This window comes from Pseudorca crassidens, chromosome 12 (genome assembly GCF_039906515.1).
Source record: "Pseudorca crassidens isolate mPseCra1 chromosome 12, mPseCra1.hap1, whole genome shotgun sequence".
Lineage (NCBI taxonomy): Eukaryota > Metazoa > Chordata > Mammalia > Artiodactyla > Delphinidae > Pseudorca > Pseudorca crassidens.
In genome coordinates, this window is record NC_090307.1 from 77,103,402 (window position 1) to 77,126,748 (window position 23,347).

General features: G+C 50.7%; 1 protein-coding gene across 7 annotated transcripts in view; it reads right to left on the reverse strand.

Annotated features, from left to right (window-relative positions):
- Positions 1-22,297, reverse strand: part of TPCN1 (two pore segment channel 1) — a 64,015-nt gene extending 41,718 nt beyond the window's left edge. Inside the window, exons 1-2 of one of the 7 annotated variants that reach the window (XM_067700656.1) lie at positions 22,111-22,297; positions 19,404-19,648 (exon numbers count right to left, since the gene is read on the reverse strand). In XM_067700656.1, the coding sequence (XP_067556757.1) occupies positions 19,404-19,523 (120 nt within the window). In that variant the 5' untranslated portion in view covers positions 19,524-19,648; positions 22,111-22,297. Of the gene's footprint in view, positions 1-6,124; positions 6,351-19,403; positions 19,649-21,937; positions 21,955-22,110 lie in introns of those variants that run through there. The other 6 variants (XM_067700654.1, XM_067700653.1, XM_067700655.1 and 3 more) reach the window with 6 other exon arrangements.
- Between the last annotated feature and the right edge of the window lie 1,050 nt (positions 22,298-23,347).

A 23,347-nucleotide genomic window follows, 5' to 3' on the forward strand; every position in this document is an offset into this window, starting at 1 on the left:
GGTCAGGTCTGAAATGGATCACAGAGACCACTTAATTGAATGCCTGTCTCTTAGAGATGGGAAACTGAGGCCAGGGAGGGCAGGTGTGCCTGCGTAACAGGGCTGACCCGTCAGAGAGCCAGCTCTAGCACCTGGGCCTCCTGGCTCCCCTCCTAGAGCTTCCCCACCACAAACACTGGTCACTCATCCCTCACTAGAGTAATGTGGACAGTGGTCTGACGCCCACTGTCTGCCACTGTGTAATTGCTGGTGCACAGCTGTGAGACAAATCAAAGAATAAGCCACTGGCCTAATCCTACCCACCTGGGCCAAATTTGCACTTGCTGGGAGAAACAGCGGCCCCCGGGTCTCCAGGTGAAAGTTGATGATGCAACTTTCGGGGCAACCCCTGCACAGGGAAAGTCTGAACAACAAGGCGGTCTGGAGGGCTCTCACACAGCACCCCAGGCCCAGCCCCCTCCTGTGATCAGGGACCAGCCCTCACACCAGTGGATGTCAGAGACCACATAAGAATCAACACGTTCGACCTCTGACTTTGGCACCGTGCTCGCCCAGGGCAGGGTGGGTGTCTCCAGACGAGCTGGAAAGGCAAGGTCAAGGCATACCGCAAGGGCCCAGCTGGAGGAGGTGGGATGACCTCACGACGGGGCTGTCGGGGAGCTGGCCATCCGCCGCCTCGTCCAGGAACATGATGGCCAGCCCTCGCCTCTGCATTTCCGTCTTTCCTGGGAGGCAGCTGGCCCAGAAACGGGCGGGAAGAAGGAGGAAAAAAACGATACACAGCAGCGCAGGAGGGTGGGAGTGGCAGTCTTCTGGCTCCCACAGCAAACCAGCTTCTCCGCTCGCAGGAGAAGGGCCAGAGGAAGCTGACTAGGAACATTCTTGGCAACCAGGAAGATCCCATTCGGAGCCTCTAGGGCAAGTCCCCCCAACCCCAACCCCCAAAGAGAAACACTTTGTTCTGCACTTCGGGTGCCCTGGGCAGAGAACTCTCCTGTGAAACCAGCCTGCAGCCTTTTCAGGCCCAACGACTTTTGCCACTAAAGATTTATGCATCACCAACCCCTTAACTGCCCTCCCTGCATCCTGGCAGTCAGCCCAGGGAGGTGAACATAGAGGAGAAGGAACAGAAAGAAACTGCTGAACTGACAGGCACTGGAATACAAAACAACAATAACAACAACAAAAGAACTCCCTCCAAGTAGGAGAGAAGTTCCCCACACAGAGGACAGGCAGACAAACCAGGATGACCTGTTTGCACAGATGGTAACGTTTTCCTCCAAGCTGATGTAACAGGGCCCAGAGGCTCCCTGCAAAACAGCTGGCTGCTTTGCATGCAGCCTCTGAAACGACCCTGTGGGGAATCCAAGATTTCCACGTGCAGCAGCATCCTGGTGGCACTGGGTAAACAGAAACGGTTTCCATATGCCGGCTATAGAGTGGAGCCAGGGAGGAGAGGGGAAGAACGGGCAGGTGAGGAGGGCTTCTGTGACCCAGCCCCCCCGTCCAGCGAGCGCAGGGTCCACCAGGGCTGGGTAAATCACTGCGGCCTTCCTTTGGGGCCTGGGCAAGAGGTTGCTTTGGATAGAAGGCATATGAGCTCCTCGTGGGAGGTAGTTCTGATCGGAAAGACTGCAAGGCAGTGACTGTTCCTGGGCAGGTTTATACTGAGGACCCCACCCCATTCAATCCTCCTTTTCATTCTCATTCTCTTACACATACACAACCTTATGCGTTCACACACACACACATCCTGCACATCCTCTTCAAGACAAAACGTAGCCCGGAACACCCAAGTTCGCTCCCAGCTGTGCCCCTCCCAGCCCTTGGTTCACGACCTTGATCCCCAGAGCCTCAGTTTCTTCATCCATTAACCGGGACTGGTGCCAACTGTGCACCTGGGCATCTGAGAAACAAATGCGAGTACCCACAAAGCACTTGGAGCCCTCCGGACACCAGTGCCCACCAGAATGACAACGAGCAATCAACCGTTTGCCAGTTGTCGCTGAGAGCCCCACTCCATGGGAAAAGGCTTGAAGGGGAGGAACACAAACCAGAGGGACGCTGATGAGTTTTCCAGGCACGGCGTCGCCGCCCTGCTTCTGTGCCGGCTGTGGCTCTTTAAAGGCCCCCAGATAAAAATCAGGCAAAAGCCACTACCCCGAAAGAAAGCAGAGCGCACGTTTCCTTCTGCTCGAGACTTCTCTGCTGACGACTGACTGCACGATGGCCTGGGAGGTAGACCCGCGTCATCAACGCACATTAGGAGAGGCTGTAAACCCAGGCAGAACTCCGGGCAAATAGACTAACCTCCACAAAGGCGAGAGCTGGCGTGCAGCCCTCCCAGTTGAATCGCTGGCCTCAAGCCCAAAACCTGTCCTTCCAAAGGCTTAAGCCAGAGGAGGAAAGGAAAGATGAAAGGCTCACCCAGGCCGGTACTGGGTCAAGCACTGTTCCAGAAGGAGCCCTGGTCTGGAACTAGCCTGGATAACGCCCTGCGCCACCTCCAACTCTGTTTCTGGCCAGCTGACAGGGACCTACGTGGCCAAATCCAGAGGGATTCCCTGCAGATACACAAGGCCAGCCATGGAAGGGACTTGAACTGGGTAGCAAGTTGAGAGCAGCAGCTATAAACAGAGATGTACAGAAAGTCGGGAGGGGTGAAGATCAGAAACAACAGACTCTTGGGAGGGGCCCAGAAAATAAGCATCTCTTGGTAATTTAGAGTAGCAACTGCTGTCCCAGGGGCCCACCCTCAAACTGGCCACGCAGGGAACTCACACCCTGAGGTTGCAAATGTGACCTTGAGAGCAAGTCTCTAGTCTTAATAAATCATGCGGTTATTTGGGGGAGAAAAGGGGAGGGGCAAGTTTTTAAAAGGCTGACCTTCTAGATGCAAACAAATATGGTTTCATTTGAGGAGACATTTCCTCAGCACCTACTGTATACCAGGCACTGAGTTAGGTGTTGGATTTGAAAACGTAAAACCATGAACTTTGCCCTCACGGAGTTCACGATCAGGAGGCAGGAGAAGGGATGTGATTCTGGTGCGTTAAAGGCACTTGTTGGTTACAACAGCCGAGAAAAGGATGTGATGACAATGACCGTCCACGGGGGCTGGAGAAAAGAGGCAGAGAGGGATTCAGGGGCGATATCCGTGCTGGCTTTGAAAGGAGGAGGGATGAAAAGGTGTTCAAAAGGGGGATGGGGATGGGGTGAGGGGTACACTCCAGAAACAGGAAGGTCATGCATAAAGCACAGAGAAGCAAATAGCAGGGGATGTCTGGGAAACTGCAGAGGGTTCGGTAATTCTGAAGCCAGAGATAAGGCTGATGTGTGGGAATGAGAACAAGAATAACAGCTCACACTCAGTGCTTTACATTTGTTAATTCTTTTAAGTATAAAAAGCCCCATGAACTAGAGACTATTAATATCTTCAGTTTCCAGAAGGGGAAATTAAGGCCCAGAGAGGCTAAGTGATTTGCCCAAGGTCACAGAGCAAGAAAGGGGCCAGGCTGGGGTTTGAGCCCAGCAGCCTGACTCTTTTGTGAGGCAGGAGCAGCGGGTGGGCTGTAAGCCATGTTAAGGAGACTGGACTTGAGCTGCTGGGTTTTACCAGCAGAGCAGTTGGACCAGGTGTGCCAATCGGAAAAACACAGGCTGGGAGGGCATTCTCAGTTATACTGTAATCCCATCTACATTCTGCACAGGCAAAAGGGCAAGGTCCTTTCCCCGGAGGAGCCATGGTAAGCTCGTGTTTACAGAGCAGTTAACTTGCCAGGAGCCGCTGGGGTCACCTGCACTGATTGTCCTGACCACCCTGCACGTGAAGAACCATGTCTTGCCACTGCTACACAACCCACCACCACCCTCTGCCAAGGCAAAGAGAGAAGAAGGGGTTTGCCAGATGCTGGCAGATAATTTCTTGGTGAGGCTGGAAATGATTTCCATCTTCTTTAGTCTGTGAATTTCAAGGCTTGACTTGGAATTGTAGTTCCTGCTCCCGGGCCCCTGGGTTTTTTATGAAACAAAAGGCTTTTATTCCCACTAATAACTCATCACAAAGTATTTATTGAGCACCTACCACGTGCAAAAGTGCATCGGATGCTTTGAGAAAACATTTGTAAACACTACAACCATCTCCAAGGCCTACTTTGCGCGCGCGCGCGCACACACACACACACACACACACACACACAGAAAAACATGCCAACTCCCTCTGTTTACCCAGTAAAGAGGGCAGCACCTGTGCGAACATCTGTCCTGTATTCACTTGGAAGCACTGGAGATGCTAATTGTGAAACGCACAGGGATGGGGATGGAAGCAGCACAACAGCAAATGGAGACAAAGGCATTTTTCACTGCACGCTGGCGCTCCCTGGGCCTCTGCAGCGGGTCAGCGGATAAGTGGTGCTCAGGGGAACAAGTCTGGCCATGAGACTCGTTCTCCACGTGGCTACTGATCAGAGGTCTGCTCTAGCCCCTACCTGGGAGCGCCTGGGGGGCTGACTGGACCCGGCTCCCATGAACACTGGCCACAGCCCAGCATCTGGATCTCCTGTGAGCTGGTGGCTATACTCAGAAGAGCGGCAACAAGGGGTAAGACGGCCGGGAGGCACAGGCGCCTTGGGGGAGTGACATGTCAGGAGGAAGTCTACAACCCGCAGAGAGTTTGATGGCCTGGGCACGCCACTTCTCCAGGACCCAGGCTGGCCTGGTGGGTGCTGCTCCCAGGGGAGCCGGCAGGGCCTGAGAGCCTGTGCAGTCGGTGGCCGGGCACTGGGCTCGGCCTCCTCTTCCTCCTCCTCGGTTCCCTTTCTGTCGAGTGGGGAAGAAAGCGCATCGTGAATAAAGAAAAATGCAATGGAAACCAAAAAGCCATCCTAAAGAGTGGGCAGGAGGTGGGGCTACTTCAGTTGAATTGTCTCTGCAGTGCACCTGGACGGTCAAGGAAATTAACATATGGGATCCCTAAGAAAATCCAAAACCCAATTAACATTCCTTAAGAGGAAGGATTTAATAAAAGGAAGGGCAAGCTCAAGTCCTCAACGCGGAGTCCTTAGATTACCTACTCAGAGGCTCTAGAAAGGGCGTCATCGCTACTTTGTTGAAAATGAAACCCTGATACTTTACTATTAGTTAGAGTTTCCACCTACTGAGGTGGTACCGGGAGATGTTATATGGAATTTCCCATTTAATCTTTATGTCAACCCTGAATGGAGATGTTCTTCTCCCCGTTTTACAGCTGAAGAAAGTGAAACTCAGGGAGAAACCGAAGCTTAGCTCCTCCTTTAAGTTTGCACAGCTGCTGAGAGATGACACTAGAAATTCAACCCCATCCTTTGCTACAGACCAAGAGACTCTGAAGAAATGTCAGAACACACTACATCAGCAGCACGTACGATCACTCTCCCGACACACACACATGTCTAACAACCTGAGGATTCTCCCAAGCTATCCCCGTCTCCAGACTTGGGAGCCCCTGCCCACCCCGGGACAGTGTCCGAGCTCCAAAAGGGAACAGCACAAAACACGCAGCAAAAGCAAACAGCTCAACTGGTCTGAAGGCTGAGCAGGCTCTGCAACTGAGAAAGTCTGAGCCCCATCGAGGTGGCCAGACAGGGTCCAGGGTGCACAGGAAAAACTGCCATTCACAACGAAAAGGCAGGCCAGCCAAGTGCGAGCAGCCGAGCCGGCAAGAAGAGGGGACCCTGGGGTGTCGCAGAGGAAAGGCATCATGCTCGTCGATGCTCACCCACAAGGGAAAGCCGACGCAGCCGGCAGCCTGGAGTGGCTCCAAGCCATGAGCCAGCGCTGAGCACAGTCACTCTGCCCGAGCTGATTTCCAGCAAGAGCTCAGAGAATAAGAAAAAGCAAATAAATAAAATCCCAGTCTAACAAAAAGAGAGATTAACAAGAGGGAGAGGTGGCCTACGAGGGGTGGGGTGGTGGAGGGGCGAGCTCAGAGGTGAGGGAAGGTGGGACCACACCACCCCGGGGCTGACATGGCAATTATGAGACGTGTGCACCCCGGAGAACTCCGAAAGCAGAGACCAAAGACATCCCCAAAGTAGGCTGCTCCTAGGGCAAGCAGGGGCCAGGCCCCGCCCGGCCTAGTTCTGACCTGATCACACATGAATGAGTCTCCTGGTCACGCCAGATGGTTCCAGGGGCTGGGTAAGCTGTGACAAACAGAGTCACTTGGGATCCTGGGTGTTTTGGGAACCTAGTGACTCACTCCCAGATATGTTACTTCATGGGAGTCTGTTATTAAGTGCCCTGGGTGTGTGCAGAGAAGACGTGGTCCATGACTTTGCAAAAACTTGTGCTCCCAGAAACAGGCACATCAGGACCCAAAACAATAGCACCTACTCAGGCACAAAGCAAACCCTGATTCAGTACGTGAGACATGAATCAAACCTGTCACATGCAGGTGCTAGGGAGCAAGTGGGCCTCCCGCGCAGTGTATTCAGAGGATGCGAAGGTGTAGAAGTGCAGCCACTACCCCAACCGGTTAGGGGCGGTTAGGGAAGCCTCCATGGAAACAGTACAAGATCTTCGGCTGAAGAAATATGGAGTGGGGATAGATCAGAAGCAAGAGACAGCAGCCAGGGGAAGGTTTGGTAGTGAAAGTGGTTCAAATGAAAAAAATGTGAGATTATGTGACTGTTAAATAAACGAGATGATAGGGGACCTCCCCTGGCAGTCCAGCAGTTAAGGCTCCATGCTCCCAATGCAGGGGGCACGGGTTCGATCCCTGGTCGGGGAACTAAGATCTCGCACGCCGCGTGGCACAGCCAAAAAATAAATAAATAAATGAGATGCTATGAACAGCCCTACGTTTAAGACTTTTGCTTATTGGTTCTAATTTCTGGGAGGGGTAGTGCAAGAATGAAGGCCCGTCAGCCAGGGGTATAACTGAGGTGGAATTTCTCATGGCCTGGAAAGTGCTGGGGCCACTGCCACGTGGATGGGGGCCAGGTTGGGAAGGTGGATCAGAGGACTTAGCATTCAAGGTCTTCATTTTCATTTGATCCAAGAACTTGGCCTAACCCTCACCAAGTGAATGGGTCTGAGTTTATGGTTTCCTTATCTATACTTCCTTATCTATACTCTGAAGTTAATGAAAGTTTCAAAGCCACTAGAGCTTGGATGGAGAAATGTTCCCTCTGGGCAAGGCCTGAAAACAGAGGTGGCAGGTCTGTGATCCGAGAGCAAGAGGGACCCACAAACCTGCCTTCCCCAGGGGTGTGCTAGGCACACAGCAGCCCACCAACACTGATGACAAACGAGGCCCACGGCTCCACTGTCTGCCTGTGCAGGTCACTTCCCTCCCCACCCATCGAATTGCAGATCTGAAAAATGGGCATAAATACTGTTACTTCACAAGGGCTCGTAGGAGCGACTGCTTATGTTAACATTACTGTACACAGTGTTTCCAGCTGCAATCAGTTGTAATAGTGCTTGCTGCCTCCAGTGAGAGAACAGCAAGAATGGCTCTGGGGAAGACTTCTACTTTAAGGTAGCAGAAAGGATGCTCTGATTTGTAGCTCCTGGATTCACTGTTGGGCCAGGGTGCAGGGGTGGAGCCCACAGAGCACTCATGGGAGATATTTGCTAGTGTTGTTCCAAAGGCAGGCTGAAGTCACCAAATGTTCACCTGGGAGACTCCCCAAACATAACTGAGTCTTCCAGGGAAAAACAAAGCCCCTAAATCACGCCTTTAAAAAAAAAAAAAAGATGCTGCTACCGTATCATGCGCTTGCTTGTGCTATAGCTAAAATACACAGGGAAAGAGATCTTAAAAAAATATTTTTAGGGCTTCCCTGGTGGCGCAGTGGTTGAGAGTCCGCCTGCCGATGCAGGGGACACGGGTTCGTGCCCCGGTCCAGGAAGATCCCACATGCCGCAGAGCAGCTGGGCCCGTGAGCCATGGCCGCTGAGCCTGCGCGTCCGGAGCCTGTGCTCCACAATGGGAGAGGCCACAACAGTGAGAGGCCCGTGTACCCCCCCCCAAAATATATATATATATATATATTTTTTTTTTTTAATTTGTCATCCAAACACCCCAGTTGTAATCCAAAATGACAATTCCTCAGTCCACGGAGGGCGGTTATGAGCACAGAATTCAACCCTCCTTTTCTCCACTGAATGGAAATACCAGCTATCCAGGAATTATCATGAAAGAGGATAGAGAGAGTTAGATCTACGCTTCCTGGCTGAGCAGACTGAGAACTTCCGGATCAACTCTCTAGCAGGATGGACTGTTTAGAGGGCTGTGTCAGGGCACTGGAACAAAGCAGAAACTTACCTGCTGGATACAGTTAGAAGCCATGCCTTTTTAACTCAGGAGAATAGGTCCTTTCTGATCCTAAGAGCTTGGCAGCAGAGCATATTCATTCCAATCTCTGCTTTTCTTTCACTAATTACTTTCTCCTTGCCAGATACAGCTCCTGACGTTACTAATCTGAGACACGCCCTCCTACACATGTATCCCAAGCCAGGCGAACTCATGAAAGGACTCACGGGTCCCATATTGTCCAGATGTTTCCTGAGTGCCTACAGTGAGGCAAGAACTGCACTGAACTTCAAGAGACAGAAAGAAAGAGAGAAAGATGCCCAGTCTGGGACTTCCCTGGTGGCGCAGTGGTTGAGAATCCGCCTGCCAATGCAGGGGACATGGGTTCGATCCCTGGTCCAGGAAGATCCCACGTGCCGCGGAGCAACTAAGCCCATGCGCCTCAAGTACTGAGCCTGCGCTCTAGAGCCCGCGAGCCACAACTACTGAGCCTGTGTGCCGCAGCTACTGAAGCCTGCGTGCCTAGAGCCCGTGCTCCACAACAAGAGAAGCCACCACAATAAGAAGTCCGCGCACAGCAACTAGAGAAAGCCCGTGCGCAGCAACGAAGACTCCATGTAGCCAAAAAAAGAAAAAAAAACACTCCACCTGCCCATAGGCTGATCTACTCTCTCAGTTGAGCCTTCATTGTCCTTTGTGCTCTCAACTCCTGCCACTGTGCCGTCCTATCAGAATTTACTGCCAGGGCTACAAACTCAAATGCCTGCAGGCACCAGGCAGGTAGCAAACGTGGGAAGCTGGGGTGTGTGAGACGGCAGGTGCTGAGCCCTCACGCTGTGAACAAGCATAATACCTGCTTAAATACCATTCAGGCCGAACAAAACAAGTCCCATCATGTGCCTAGGCCACCCCCTGCCACCTGGTCTTGCCACCCATTTCCAACCACTCTTTGCAGGGCAGCCCGAGTGAATTTGCAGACGCTCCCCTGAAATGTGACCATGTCACTCCCCTGCTTAAAGCACTCTGGGACTCCTGCATCACCCCCAAGGTGAAGTTCCACTCCTCAGCACGGCCCTGGAGGCGGAGAGACCCCCCAAGATCTGGATCCAATCTCTCCTCCCCGCCCACCAGTCAAAGCGCCAACCACACCCACCCGTCCACTCCAACTCCTCTACACCTCTGCTCCCCTGCTCCTTTCCTTGAGATGGTCTTTCACGTCCAGCTTCCACTTCCTGCTTCCTGTTCATCTGCTCTTTAAAAACTGAGCACAATAAAGCTTAATCTATCTCTCTAAAGCCTTTATTGATGTGCTCCCTCCCCAAATCAAGCAGACTGACTCCATCTCCTGCCCCAATATTTCACCTCCTTGGGAAAGCGCTTCCACCTCCCCTGCCCATCCTTACTCTCTCCTCCTCTAAATCCGCCCACGGTTACAATAAAAGCCACAAAAGTAGCACGTCATATACTCGTCTGTCTTATTGCCAACCAGACCATAAATCCTTCACGAGCCATAACTAGATCTGCTACGTTTCTGTGACCTCCGCAACAGCGGTTCTAAGCTCTGAAGAAATCCATGCCTGCCAGTTGAAAAACTCTTAGCTTTTCAGTTGACAAGATGACAACGATTCAAGAAAAAAAAGAATTAGAAGACGACTAGCTATTAAACTATTAATTATTTTTAAACTTCTAATGCCCACTTGAATCTTTATCACACATCTCAAAGTCAAAGCCACAAAAAAAAAATAAAAGAGTCCCATGATCAAATAGCTAAGAAAAGAGAAGAGGGACTTCCCTGGTGGTCCAGTGGTAAAGAATCCGCCTGCCAATGCAGGGGACGCAGGTTCGATCCCTGGTCAGGGAACTGGGATCCCACATGCCACAGGGCAACTACGCCCGCGCGCGCCACAACTACGGAGCTTGCACGTCTCAATGAGAGAGCCTGCGTGTTGCAACGAAGAGCCCACATGCCGCAACTAAGACCCAACACAGCAATAAATAAATAAATAATAAAATAAATCTTTAAAAAAAGAGAGAAGACAGTTGTAAAGTTGGATGCAGACAAGAAAGAAGGAGCAAAGGGCACTCCCACACGGAGAGTATCAGGTGAACTGCAACCCAGAGGAAGCAAGGAATAAACAGAAAAGAAAGATGAAGGGGATCCCGGGAGATGCACCCACCTGCTCTGTCCTCCCACCTCACCTGCCTGGCCTGGCTCTACCAGGGATCGAACCCGCGCCCCCTGCGGTGGAAGCGCGGAGTCTTAACCCACTGGACCACCAGGGAAGTCCCGAAATCCGGTCTTTCTTTAGGTGAAGCACACAGAGGCAGAGAAAAGTTTTCCCCCAGCCAGCTCCGAATCTCACGGAACGGCGTCCAATGGTGAAGAACCTCTCCGAGGCCACGGAGAGCACATCCGTTGGTTCTGTATTGTTTCCTTATTTTGAAGGAGTTCGTTCCGAACAGAAAACAAAGGCTGAACAGGTAGGCTCTGTGTCGCAAAGTAGCAGCCGCTGACTAGATCTTACTCAGCGGGCTGTTTGGGAAATGTGAAACGGTTGCTGACATGTAAAAGTCAGAAGGCTTCCGACGAAAAGCGCAGCTTTTGAGTTCTCTGGAAACACTGGAAAATGTAGTCACGAGCAGCCCGTGAGCCCACATGGTAACGAATGGCCAGAGGGAAGTAGCAGCCAGCCCACCAGACAGCACGTGGGCTCCCCGCGTGTCCCCGGCCCACCCGGGCCCAGGGCAGCCACGTGCTCAGGCACTTCCTACAAGGTCACTTCAGCTGAACCACAGCCTCTCAAGTGCTTTGAGCAGAGAGAGCCATACGTTTTTATGAGTAGATAAGTACCTCCAACAAAAAGCAAACACAGCAGAGGGGGTCACCAGTGCAAAAGGCAACCCAAGCACTGATGGCCTGAATCAGTTCTCCTGTCCAGGGACACCCTCGAGGCAAGTGATGATAGGGGGTCACCTGCCCCTGGGAACCAGCGACCTTGGGGGATGGCCCTCCTCGGCCACCCCAGCTGGCCTTTTGAGTCTCGTGCCCTGCTCCAAGGCCGGCCCTCCTTTGCCCTTCCTTTCCCAAATCTTGACTCCTATGAGTTCCCATTTTCAGCCCAAACTGTCTTGTTCCAGCCACAATGATGTGAAGTTTAGCCAAATGCCTGTGCGTTGGAAAAGGGCGTACGCTGAGGGGAAAGCTGCATGAAGTCATGGCTGTCCTTTGCGGTCTGTTGTTTTTTCACTTGCCCATCTTTTCTAGTTTCTCAGTGATGACCCGATACCACGTGTACAATGAAACCCCCGTAAGTTTTGCTGTTTTTATAACACGAAAGGGAGTTCCAGGTATGGAGCCCCAATTGAGAGTAACATGCCTTGCAGGAAATAAAAGTTTAACTGAAAAAAAAAAAGAGATGAAGGTATAGATATCATAGAAACCAACTTCCTTTTGGAAAAGAAACTCTGGCCTAAAGTTCTACCTCTTTCACAAAGCTTTGCTTCCTGGCGTGCAGCACATCAGCTCAGAACCGGAGTTCCCGAATCAGAAGACCTGGGTTCCAATGCTGCAGCCGACACTTCCTGGCTGTGTGACCCTGGGTAAGTTTCAACCTCTCAGAGTGTCAGTTTCCTCTTCCGTCAGATGCAGATGCTGAACCGACCGCACAGATCTGCTGGGAGGACCCAATGATTGAGATGGCACATGTAAAGTGCTTTCAGACGCTGCCTGGCATGTGATAGGGGCTCAATACCCGTGAGCCATTATTATTATTTTATTTATTTATTTGTTTTGGCTGCATTGGGCCTTCGCTGCTGCGCGCAGACTTTCTCTAGTTGCGGCAAGCGGGGGCTACTCTTGGTTGCGGTGCGTGGGCTTCTCATTGAGGGGGCTCTCTTATTGTAGAGCACGGGCTCTAGGCGCCCAGGCTTCAGCAGTTGTGGCCCCCAGGCTCTAGAGCGCAGGCTCAGTAGTTGTGGTGCACGGGCTTAGTTGCTCCACGGCATGTGGGAATCTTCCCGGACCAGGGATCAAACCCGTGTTCCCTGCATTGGCAGGCGGATTCTTAACCACTGCACCACCAGGGAAGTCCCGAGCCATTATTTTTATTGTGAATGACCTTACTCAGCTTGGACTGATGAGGAGAAAAGGGAGAGAGTCAGGAAATGTCCAAATCAGGGAAGTCACCCAGCAAAGGGAGTCCTATGGACTCCCTGAGCATGAAGGTGGGATGGGGATGGTCCTGGGACCAATGTCCCTCCTGAGGGCTTGATCGCTTTGTGCCTCCTCTGGGTTTCCTTGCAGGGCCACCGTGCTGTGATTCGCAAGGCAACCCTGGGGGCGGGCACCGCAGCCAGGGGCCGTCAGAGCCCTCCCACGTTCCCTCCCTGACTTGGAGGCTGAGAAGTTGAGTGTTCTGCCTCATGAAGCGCTCCTGGAGCAAATGTGAACTTAGCCCCCACAAGGCGATGGGTAAAGAGCAGTTCAGCAGCCGCTCCAGCCTGCGCCCAGCTGCCACAACTGCCATTTTGTCACGGTAGCTTTCGGCGTGCGGAGGGGAGAGATGGCATTTCATGGCGGGGGGCCTGAGGCAACAGACAGGATCCCCCATGAAGACTCGGAGGATGGAGGAAGCGAAAGCCTTCAAGTGTGGGTTACGAGGCTGGAAGCCAGCAGGCCGGATGCTTGCTCATTTGAATTGGTGCCTCCGCCGGCCTGGTGACACAGGCATTCTGCCTTGGCGGGGCCCTAGGAAAGCCAGGGGACCAACTCCCGCGGAGCCAAATGCCCAAGCTCCCTGGGAAGCCGTGAAAATCTAACTGCTGTTCCGGCTCCAGTTGCCATGCTGCTTTTGCTTCCCAGCTTGGCGGGGACCACCTGCTGTGCCAGGAGTGGGCCAGAAAAGGATTCAGACCTCGGCCTGGGTTCAGCACCCCCGCTCATGCACTACGATCTTCCAAAGAAGAAGCCTAGTCTCTGGTCATGACAATAATGCCTAGGACTGGCTGAGCCCTTACCATGGGCATCACACGCGTGATCTCACTAAATCCCCACGATAGCTCTACTGGAAGATACTATCATGATCCCACCGTACAGATGACGACGTTGAGGCTTAGAGATGCTAAGTTCCAAACTCAGCTAGGATCGGAAGCCTGCAGCTCGACTCCAGACCCCGAATGCTTAACCATTGCACCACCCAGGGTTATCACAAGTGACAAAAGCTACCCAAGTCCTCGGCCTTTATTTATCGTTTGGCAAGTACGCTGGGGAAGCTTGGTCAGAGAAAGAACAACAGACACAGATTTCTGTGACGGAGCACCTACCCTGGGGTTGGTCACCCTGGGAATACAGCCCCACTGCTCTATCCCAGCTCGTGTTGGCTACACCTGCCCTGAGGCCAACAGCTCTGGCCCACCTTGACTAAGACAGGTGCCAGCTGGCTGTGGCTGCAGGAAAACTCTGGAAAAGGAGCCAGGGTGCCTGCCGTGTGTTGGCCCCTGCAAATGGGCAGTGGCCCTCCACCTTGTACTGGGTCTCAGGTTAACTCCTGATGGTACATTAGGCATAGGGGCAAAAGAGGGAGAGGGGGTCCTCTGCTCTATCACCTTAGGCCTTATCCCTGCATGGCCTGTCACCAGAAAGCCATGAACCACCAGCACCAAAGTAGTGCATGAGACAAAGTGCCCTGCTCAAGCCTCAGCCACCGCCTGGCCCACAATCCTTTTACCACCCAGAAAAGGCCGACAGTACAGGCCCATCTTAGGCAGCTGTTGGGTTTGAAGGCAGTGAGAAGGCAAAAGCTGAGTGTGACCAGAAGTCCCCTGGAAAATCCCTCGTATTGCCCACAATATTCAGGCTCTATGGTCTAGAGATGGTCCAGACCGCTGACTGATGCGCAATGCAGACAATGGGCTATCTCAAACTGCGCTGTCAAACGCCAACCCCGCTGACTATTTTCAAGGCTATTCCTAATTCCATGCTTTAAATACCTTTGCTCATACCTGCCTCCTTTATCAACCTGACACCCCCTGCCTGTGAGTCATTCATTAGCATTTCAGCAGCTACTCTTATAGCCCAGAGATGTCTGAGTCCGGGATAAAATCCATCCTTTCCCATATAAGGAAAAAAAAATCCAAACCCTCCAGTTTCCTTTAGGGATAATTCCCCAGCATTGATCACCCCTAGCATAGGGTCAAAGGGCACAGGCGGCACAGCCAGATTCCTGGGGACCGCACCTAAGGAAAGGGCAGGAGTGTTATGGGCTGAATTGTGTCCCCCCCCTAAAATTTCTATGTTGAAGTCCCAACCCCCAGGGCCTCAGAATGTGACTGTATTCAGAGACAGAGCCTTTAAAGAGGTAATTAAGGTAAAATGAGGTCATATGGGTAGCCTTAATCCAATAGGACTGGTATCCTTATAAGAAGAGATTAGGACACAGACTCACAAGCTGAGGACACAGTGAAAAGGCAACTGTCCAAGAGTCAAGGAGAGAGGCCTCAGACAAACCAACCCTGCCGACACCCTGATCTTGGACTTCCAGCCTCCAGAACTGTGAGACAATACATTTCCACTGCTGAAGTACCCCCCCCGCCCCCTTCTGTGGAATTTTGTCACGGCAGCCCGAGCACACTAAGACAGGGAGCGTGTGGTACATAGCCAGAGGAAGGCACCAGTGACAGCTGCTGGGTCAGGGCGGAGGCCCAGGGTCAATCAAGGCACACACCCTCAGAGAGCTGGCTTAGTTCTCAGTGGCAGTCGTGCCCACACAGCTGCCAATTCTGCTGAAGGCCTCTGTCTACATTCTATTTTCGTTTTTTTAAATTGGAACTTGTAAGTTTTATTTATAAAAATGATAACAGAAACTTTCTTACTTTTTAAAGACTATTATTAAGTACACTGCATTTAGTTTCCTTTAGAGAAATGCTATTTTTCAAGGATTTTGTTTTTATAAAACTTTTTTTCTCTTCCCTTCTGCCTGCATACTGCCAACGCCTTAACACCTCAAGGGTTTCTATCAGCCACAGACCGGGGGGCAATGATGGCAGCCCCCAGGACAATCAGCTGTGCTGGGAGTGATGAGACTCCAACCACTGGTGAACAGAGGCAGGAGGGGCTGCTGCCCACCTCTGACTGGGCCCTCAGACAGCCCCTCCCATGAGCTAAAAGGCCTCAGAGACCCAACTAGGTTTATTTGGACCATGACTTGTTGAGTGCCTGCATACGGTAGGCATCAAGCTAGGTGAAGCACAGATGAATGAACACTTGGGGCCTTGGAGGTGATCAGATGGTTAAACAAGTCATTTCCGCACAGTAAGTAGCCATAATAATGGAAGCCTAGACCAGATACCAAAGCAGAAAAGGGTGAGTAATTAGCCCCATCGGGAACAGGAGGTCCAGTGAAGGCTTCAAAGAGATGGGATTATCAGCAGGATTGTCAAGACAGAACTGAAGCTCATGAGTAAACAAGAGCCTGGGGAAAGCATGCCAGACAGTTACCAGCAAGGCGGAGAGGTTTAAGAATATACCAGGGATTCCGAGAACTAGAATTGTGGGTTGAAGCAGGAAATGGGACTGGTCAGGCAAGAAGGCAGTAGAACACACATGCTGGCTAAGGAGCTTGGCCGTCATCCTGTAAGGGACAGGAAGGTCCTGGGGGTGGCAAGCTGGGGAAGTTACAGGCAGGCCTCAGAGATGCTGTGGGTTCAGTTCCAGACCACTGTGATCAAATGAATATCGCCATAAAGTGAGTCACATGAAGTTTTTGGTTTCCCAGTGCATATAAAAGTTATGTCTATACTATACTGTAGTCTATTAATTGTTCAATAGCATTATGCTAAAAAAACAACGCACACACCTTAATGAAAAAATACTTTGTTGCTAAAAAATGCTAACCATGGGACTTCCCTGGTGGCGCAGTGGTTAAGAATCTGCCTGCCAATGCAGGGGACACGGGTTCAGGCCCTCGTCTGGCAAGATCCCACATGCCACGGAGCAACTAAGCCCGTGCGCCACAACTACTGAGCCTGCGCTCTAGAGCCCGCGAGCCACAACTACTGAAGCCCACGTGCCACAACTACTGAAGCCCACGCACGCCTAGAGCCCGTGCTCCGCAACAAGAGAAGCCACTGCAATGAGAAGCCCACGCACCGCAATGAAGAGTGGCCCCCGCTCGCTGCAACTAGAGAAAGCCCACGTGCCGCAACGAAGACCCAACGCAGCCAAAAGTAAATAAATAAAATAAATAAATTTATATTAAAAAAAAAATGCTAACCATCGTCTGAGCCTTCAGTGAATCGTAATCTTTTTGCTAGTAGAGGGTTTGAAATATTGCAAGAATTACCAAAATGTGACACCGAGACAGGAAGTGAGCAAATGCTGTTGGGAAAACTGGTGCTGAGAGACTTGTTTGATGCAGGGTTGCCACAAACCTTCGATTTGTAAAAAACGCAGTATCTGTGAAGTGCAGTAAAACAAGGTACGCCCATACCAGGTCAGATTTGTGTTTTAGACGGACTGCTCCGAGAAGCGGGCATAGGGGACCTTGAGAAGAAAGTCAATGCCAAAATCCAAGCATGAAATAAGAAAGGCCCATACGGAGGAGATGGAGCAGGCAGGCCGCCTCTGAAATCTCTCCTTTCCTCTAAGAGGCACTACTGTTTTTCCTAGCCAGGCTTGGAGGGTTATAGCCATTAGTTCTTAGAGATTTTAGCAAATATCGCAGGAAGAGGATGAGACAGGAAACTGAGGCACTAGTGCACTTCGCAGAAAGCACAGTTTCCCTGGACCCCATCAGTTGTTTATTTTGTTTTTCTTAAACGAACTAAAAATGAGCCACCGACTTCGCCAAGAAATGAATGGCCTTACTAGCGGGCTATCCAAGGTTAGTTTTATTGTCTACTTGGCCTATTTCCCAATCATCAAGCGCCTTCATCGTTTCAAAACCTGATCTTGACGCAGAACTAGGCTGCTCTTCCCACTTTGATCCTTCAGGAGACCTGGACAGCCTGTCATCAACACCGATACTGTGGGAGGACTTAAAAGTGGCACCCACAACAATGATTAGGAGTCCAATTTAGAACCTTGAGCCTGGCTATTTCCAGAATGATCCATACCCTGTGCATATCAACCACCCTCCCTCCAGTCCATTCCCTCATTGGCGATGGACTTAACCGCTCCCCTCACTAGGGGGTATCCTACTCTGAAGCTGAGACAATGTCACATTCATTTACATCCCTTTCCCCAAAGCACCTTACATGGTGGTGTTAGAGGGAAGATCAGAGAGACACTGCTGCTTGCTAGCTGTGTGACCTTGGACAAGTTACTTAACCTCTCTGAGGCTTTGCTTCCCCAGTAAATATGGATAATAACAATAACTCCACCTTAAGGTTATATGATGAGATAATATATGTAAATGCTAAGAACCAGCACTCACACTCATTAAAGGCTTGTGAAGGAGGAAAAGGAGAGGGAGGAGGGGAGGAGGAGGAAAAAGGGAGGAAGAGGAGGGGAAGGAACTCTGGGGTCAGTCCTCGGTTCAAATCTCTGCTCAACCGCTTGCTTGGCTGTGTGACATCAGGCAAGTTCCTTAACCTCTCTGACTCACCGTTTTCTCCTCCGTAAAATAGGGATAATACTGTCTACCTTGCAAAAAGGATCTTAGTTAGGATAACAGGTGAGAAAGAGCCTGAGGGGAGGGGGAAGGGTAAGCTGTGACAAAGCGAGAGAGTGGCATGGACATATATACACTACCAAATGTAAAATAGATAGCTAGTGGGAAGCAGTCACATAGCACAGGGAGATCAGCTCGGTACTTTGTGACCACCTAGAGGGGTGGGATAGGGAGGGTGGGAGGGAGGGAGACGCAAGAGGGAAGAGATATGGGAACATATGTATATGTATAACTGATTCACTTTGTTATAAAGCAGAAACTAACACACCAGTGTAAAGCAGTTATACTCCAATAAAGCTGTTAAGAAAAAAAAAGAGCCTGACACTTAGCTTGCCAACTCTAGGGTATTTAAGGAGTGGGCCTGAAATCACAGCCACTGATTTCTTGGTCCTGAATGGCACTTAGGGAAAAATCTGGTCTACTTTCTAATCTTCCTCGATCGCCCAGCTCTGCCACTCTGGATGGGTGAACACGCTAAAGCAAAGAGAGGCCAGTTTAGAGGGAGCCAGGCCTCCCATTGCACCCCCATCCACGGGAACAATGCTGTCCTTCACCACTTCCAAGGGGAGGCTGTTAAGCTTCCTGCAAGCCAACTGTGTTCTCTCTGGACAAAGGAGATGGGAGAGCCAGGCTCATCTTTCCCTGGACCCAAGCAATACCCCTGGCTCAACAGTATGGCTTGTGGGTAGAATTTCCATCTGCTAAGGAGACCCTAAAGCACTAGCCCCTGACATCTTAGGACCCTCCATAAAAGGCAAGTTATTTTAAGCCTCTCTTGGACCCAAGGTCTGAGCAAAGGAAGCAAATGGCTTCGGGACAAGAAAGGTTTTTAAGGCCTCTCGTTCTGCCAGAAACACACTTAAAATCTAAAAAATTTAAAACTCGCAACCTCTCGCGGGTTCACTTTGTGCTGCTGGGCTTTGGTTTAGAGGAAGACAAAGCAAAACCCCAAACCCTCAAATCAATGGTTCACGACAAATGCTTGCCGCCTTCCACCCTGTCCCGGGCAGTACAAGGACTGAGTGCCAGTGGGGAGAAGCAGTCAACTCCACTTTCCTGCCAAAGATCAGGCAGACAGAGACCAATGTTGAAATCTGTTTCTTTTTTTAACTAGGAATGGGGCAGGGAAGCTAGCCAAGGAGCAGGTTTGCCTGAGGTCCCCACCAAGCATCCATGAACAAAACCAGGGTACCACAGGCGCAAGAGAGGGGAGGCGCTGAGGGAAGCAGGGCAGGCTAGTCCCGGAAAGCACCCCAAAATTGAGGGTGCAGGATTAGGACCCCACAGGATTAGTCTCCCAGTAGTTTCTGTGTCAGAACTTGGGAGTCAAACGTGGGGTCAGGCATTCAGGTACATGCATCTACCAACAGAGCACCAAGCCCACAACTCGCCCCCTGAAACAGAAAAGCTGCACCCCCTCCCCCAGCCCACCCTACCATCTTACTTCTGCTGGGCAGATCCTCTTGGCCCAGGCCGTTGGAGGGAGCTAGTAGGGTGCTGCCACCCTCATCCAAGGTCAGGATGAGGGGAACGTCGTCATCTAAACTCACGGCCATGTTCTCCTCTCCTATAGCCCTCAGGATGTGATGTCCAGAGCTTTAAGTAGTCTCTGCTTCGAGCTCCAGTTCAAAGCCACTGGCCCAGAGGTGCTTCTTAGAAACTCCTCCATCAGTGGCATCTTCTAGGGTTTGGGGGATTAAAAAAAAAAAAAAGGACAATTATCAAAATACAACCACTACTGATGAAAATGTTCTGGAATTAGATAGTGGTGATGGGTACATAACCTTACAAATATACTAAAAACCACAGAATGGTACCCTTTAAGATGTAAGATGATGGATCTTATAGTAACGTGAATTATATTTCAATAAAAAAGAGTATTGCAGTATAATAGCACTAAAATTCTGTGCAAGATTAAATACTGAAAAGTTAAGGGTAATTATGTTTGGAGATTGGGATTATGGCTAATATGTTCCCCCTCTACCCTTCTTAACCCTTGTTTGTGTGTGAATTTTCAGAGGTTTCAAAGACTTAAAAATATATATACATATTCAACCATTCAAACAATAGTAGTTAATACTCAGTGAGCGCTTACTATATGCTGGGGCTCTTCTAGCAATTTTTAAGTAAAGCTGATTGAAACTTCGTAATAGATAAGTAGGATTATTATCCCCCATTACAGAGGGGGGGACTTAAGGCTTAACTTAGAGAAGTTAAGTAATTTACTTGTCCAAGAACCCACAGTTGGAAAGCCAAGCTTTGAACTACACAATCTGACTCCAGACCCGTGCTCCCCGCCAGCATACTACAATTCCTCCATGTCCCAGCCCTGGTATTTAGGCAGCACTTAGCTCCAATGACCTATAAAGAGTTAGTGTGCCAGGTCATCTAGATTTGCCCATATCATTCTTATTACTCTCCTAGATTTAGGTATTTGGGGAGGAAGGGAAAGAGACTAGAATATTTTTTTAAGTGATGTCCGGAGTCACACAGCAAAAACGCTCATTCTGAACTCCCAATTCAAAACGGTCAGAACTAGCCTGTTACAGTTCCTATTTATAAACATTCCCATTTCCGCTGAGGAGGACCAAAAGAAAAGCAAACACTCAGCAGATCTAACAGCAGACCTTTGAACTTGAAAACAACAGCAGGCTCCTTCCTCAAACTGCTGTATTCTGGTCTCGATCAAGTTTGCCTCCAAACTAACCCACTGAATGGCAACCCATCAATTTACTTCCTTCACGAATCACCAGGACAATCCAGGGCAGGCCCCTGTGCGTCAGTACCTTCTTAAAATTAGGCAGTAAAAGTGAGCACCATTCTTTGCTGCTAAGCCTGTAGCGGTCTGCCCAGTAAACTTCCTGCGAGATTTTTTTTTTTAAGTTTCCTCCAGATCTGGGGATTAATTTCACTTTTAAATCTCAGTAGTGGGAAGACAGAAAAGGAAATTCCAAATGAGATGTTACCATTTGGCTGTCTTAAGCATTATATGTTTTATTTTTTTTCTTTTTGGCTTAACTTTTTATCACAGCTATTTTCAAACACACTCAAACGTAGAGAGAATATATAAATGAACTTCCCTGTGTCGATCACTCAGCTTTGACAATTATTAACATCTTGTCATTCTCTCCCATATTTATTTTGAAGGCTGGAGAGTCTATTAACTTTCTCAACTCATCAAGGAGAGCTTTTTTAATTGTATCATTGTTATCAAAATAGCTACTGTTTTTTATTTTAACTGTATAATATATGACTGGTTGCTTGCAATGCATGCATTAGTTCTGTGGACCTCAGCCGGGGTGATTCCCCTGCGACACACACACATTAGCAATGTATGGAGACATTTCTGATTGTCACAAGTAGGGGGTAATAGTAGGTAGAGGCCAGGGATGCCTGGAAACATCCTACCATACACAGGTGAGACCCACCACAACATAGAAATATGTGGCTCAAAATGTGAATAGTACTGCTGTTAGGAAATCTTACTTAGCTAATGTCCCCACTTCACAGATGAGGAAACCGAGTCTTAGCAGGGTTAACTTAACCTGCTTCTTGTAAATAAACAGCAAGGAAGTGACAGAGTCCAAATTTCAACCCAGGCAGTCTGAATTCAGGGACCCTCCCCACTTAACCATTACCCTTCATCTCTTCCCAGACGGTCCCCTCATCTGAATTCAAACCCATTATTTTACAGAGAGGGAAAAGTGAGGCCCAGAGGAGAGAAGGGAAGCACTTGCCCAGGGTCACAGTGCTTCTCCCTCTGCTGAGGAGCCAGAAGGGAAGGGTCACCCCTAGAGACAGGTCCTAAGGAAAGAGGGCAGGCAGGCTCTTGTGGGGTGGGTCGCCTGAGGGCGCCAGGGAGACAAGCAGACGAGGGAGGAGGGTAACGAAGAGGAGTGCGGGCGCCTGCTCCACGTGCTCGTCCTTGCGCCCCTTCTCCCCGCCCCGGGCTTCCCCGGGGGATCCCTACCTGCGGTCCCCGCAACCAGGGCTGGAGGGAGAGAAAAGCGGCGATGACTTCCCCGCAGGCCTCTTGGCCCTACCTGCCCGCCTCCCACGTTCCAATGCCCTCACGCCGAGCCCCCTGACCCCTGACCCCTGCCCTCTCCATCAGGCCAACCCTCACACCCCCTGAATTCTTACATGCGCCGCCCCAGCAACCCGGACCGCGCGCCGGGGTCCGCACCGCGCAGCCCAGCCCTCCGGCGCCGCCGTCAAAGCCACGAGCCCGGAACTGTTGCAGCTGCAGCAGCCGCCGCAGCCACCGCCGCTTCAGCCGCTGCCACCACAGCAGCTGCGCCAGCTCTCCCATCCACCGCCTACTGTCCCTTCCACCCCACCGGCCCCGCCCCATTTTCGCTTCACCGCTGCCTATTGGCTACCTCAGCTGTTATGATGAGCTCTGATTGGTCAAGTCTTACGTCCTTCCCCAGTTCTTGCCTGCTGCTAATGCAGGACTCCCTGCCTCCCTCCTTGAGAAGGGGCGGGACGAATAAGCTCCGCCCCTTTCCCTTCCGTTTCTCCCCGCCTTACTCGGTCAGCCCAACCCAGAGGGAGGCCCGAGTCTTCCAATTGGTGGAGGGTTATAGAGACGGTGCTTCTGATTGGTAAATCCTCAGGAGGAGGAACGAACTGAGCGGAATAAGGAATTTAATGGTGAAAAAGAAAGTCAATCAGACGCTGAGTCCCGCCTTCTGAGATTGGCCGGTAACCTAGCAACGCAGTCACCTCGGTGGTTACCACGGATAGAAAAACCTGAAGCCCTCGGAGCAGGTGAATGACTTTGTGGGGAAGGGCTGGGAATGATGAAGAGATGTTGAATGGGGTCTAGCCCTCAATCCTTTGGCTCTCTGAGGAATCAGTAGCCCCCCACCGTGAGCCCGTCCCCGACTCAGGATCCTGCTCTCCAGCCCCTGCCTCAGTTTGGACCTCCCTCTCAACCCCCTGCAAGGACTACTGGGCATCCTCTACTCTGCCCCTCCACTTGTCCACTTCCTCATCCGTAAAACGTGGATGATACTAGTCAAGTGGAGTCGCATCAAAGTTAACTACTTTCAAGTCAAACACAGGTGCTGGGAGTGAGAGTGTAGTTTATAAGTCCGCTACCATTCCACCCAACGGCCTATATATACATCCCAGGGTAAGCATCCAATGAAAGTGAGTGTTTAAATCAGGTAATTTTGATTATACCAATTTTGGCCTTTTGTGCTAACTTTAGAACTTAACTCCCGTCCCCGTCCTTGAAATATGATTTCATTTACATACTTAAGACAAAGGGTTTGTTGTGAGGGTTAACTAAGGCAGAAAGTAGAATAGTGGTTGCCAGGGGCTGGGGGGAGGGGAAAACGGGGAGTTATTTAATAGGTACAGAGTTTCAATT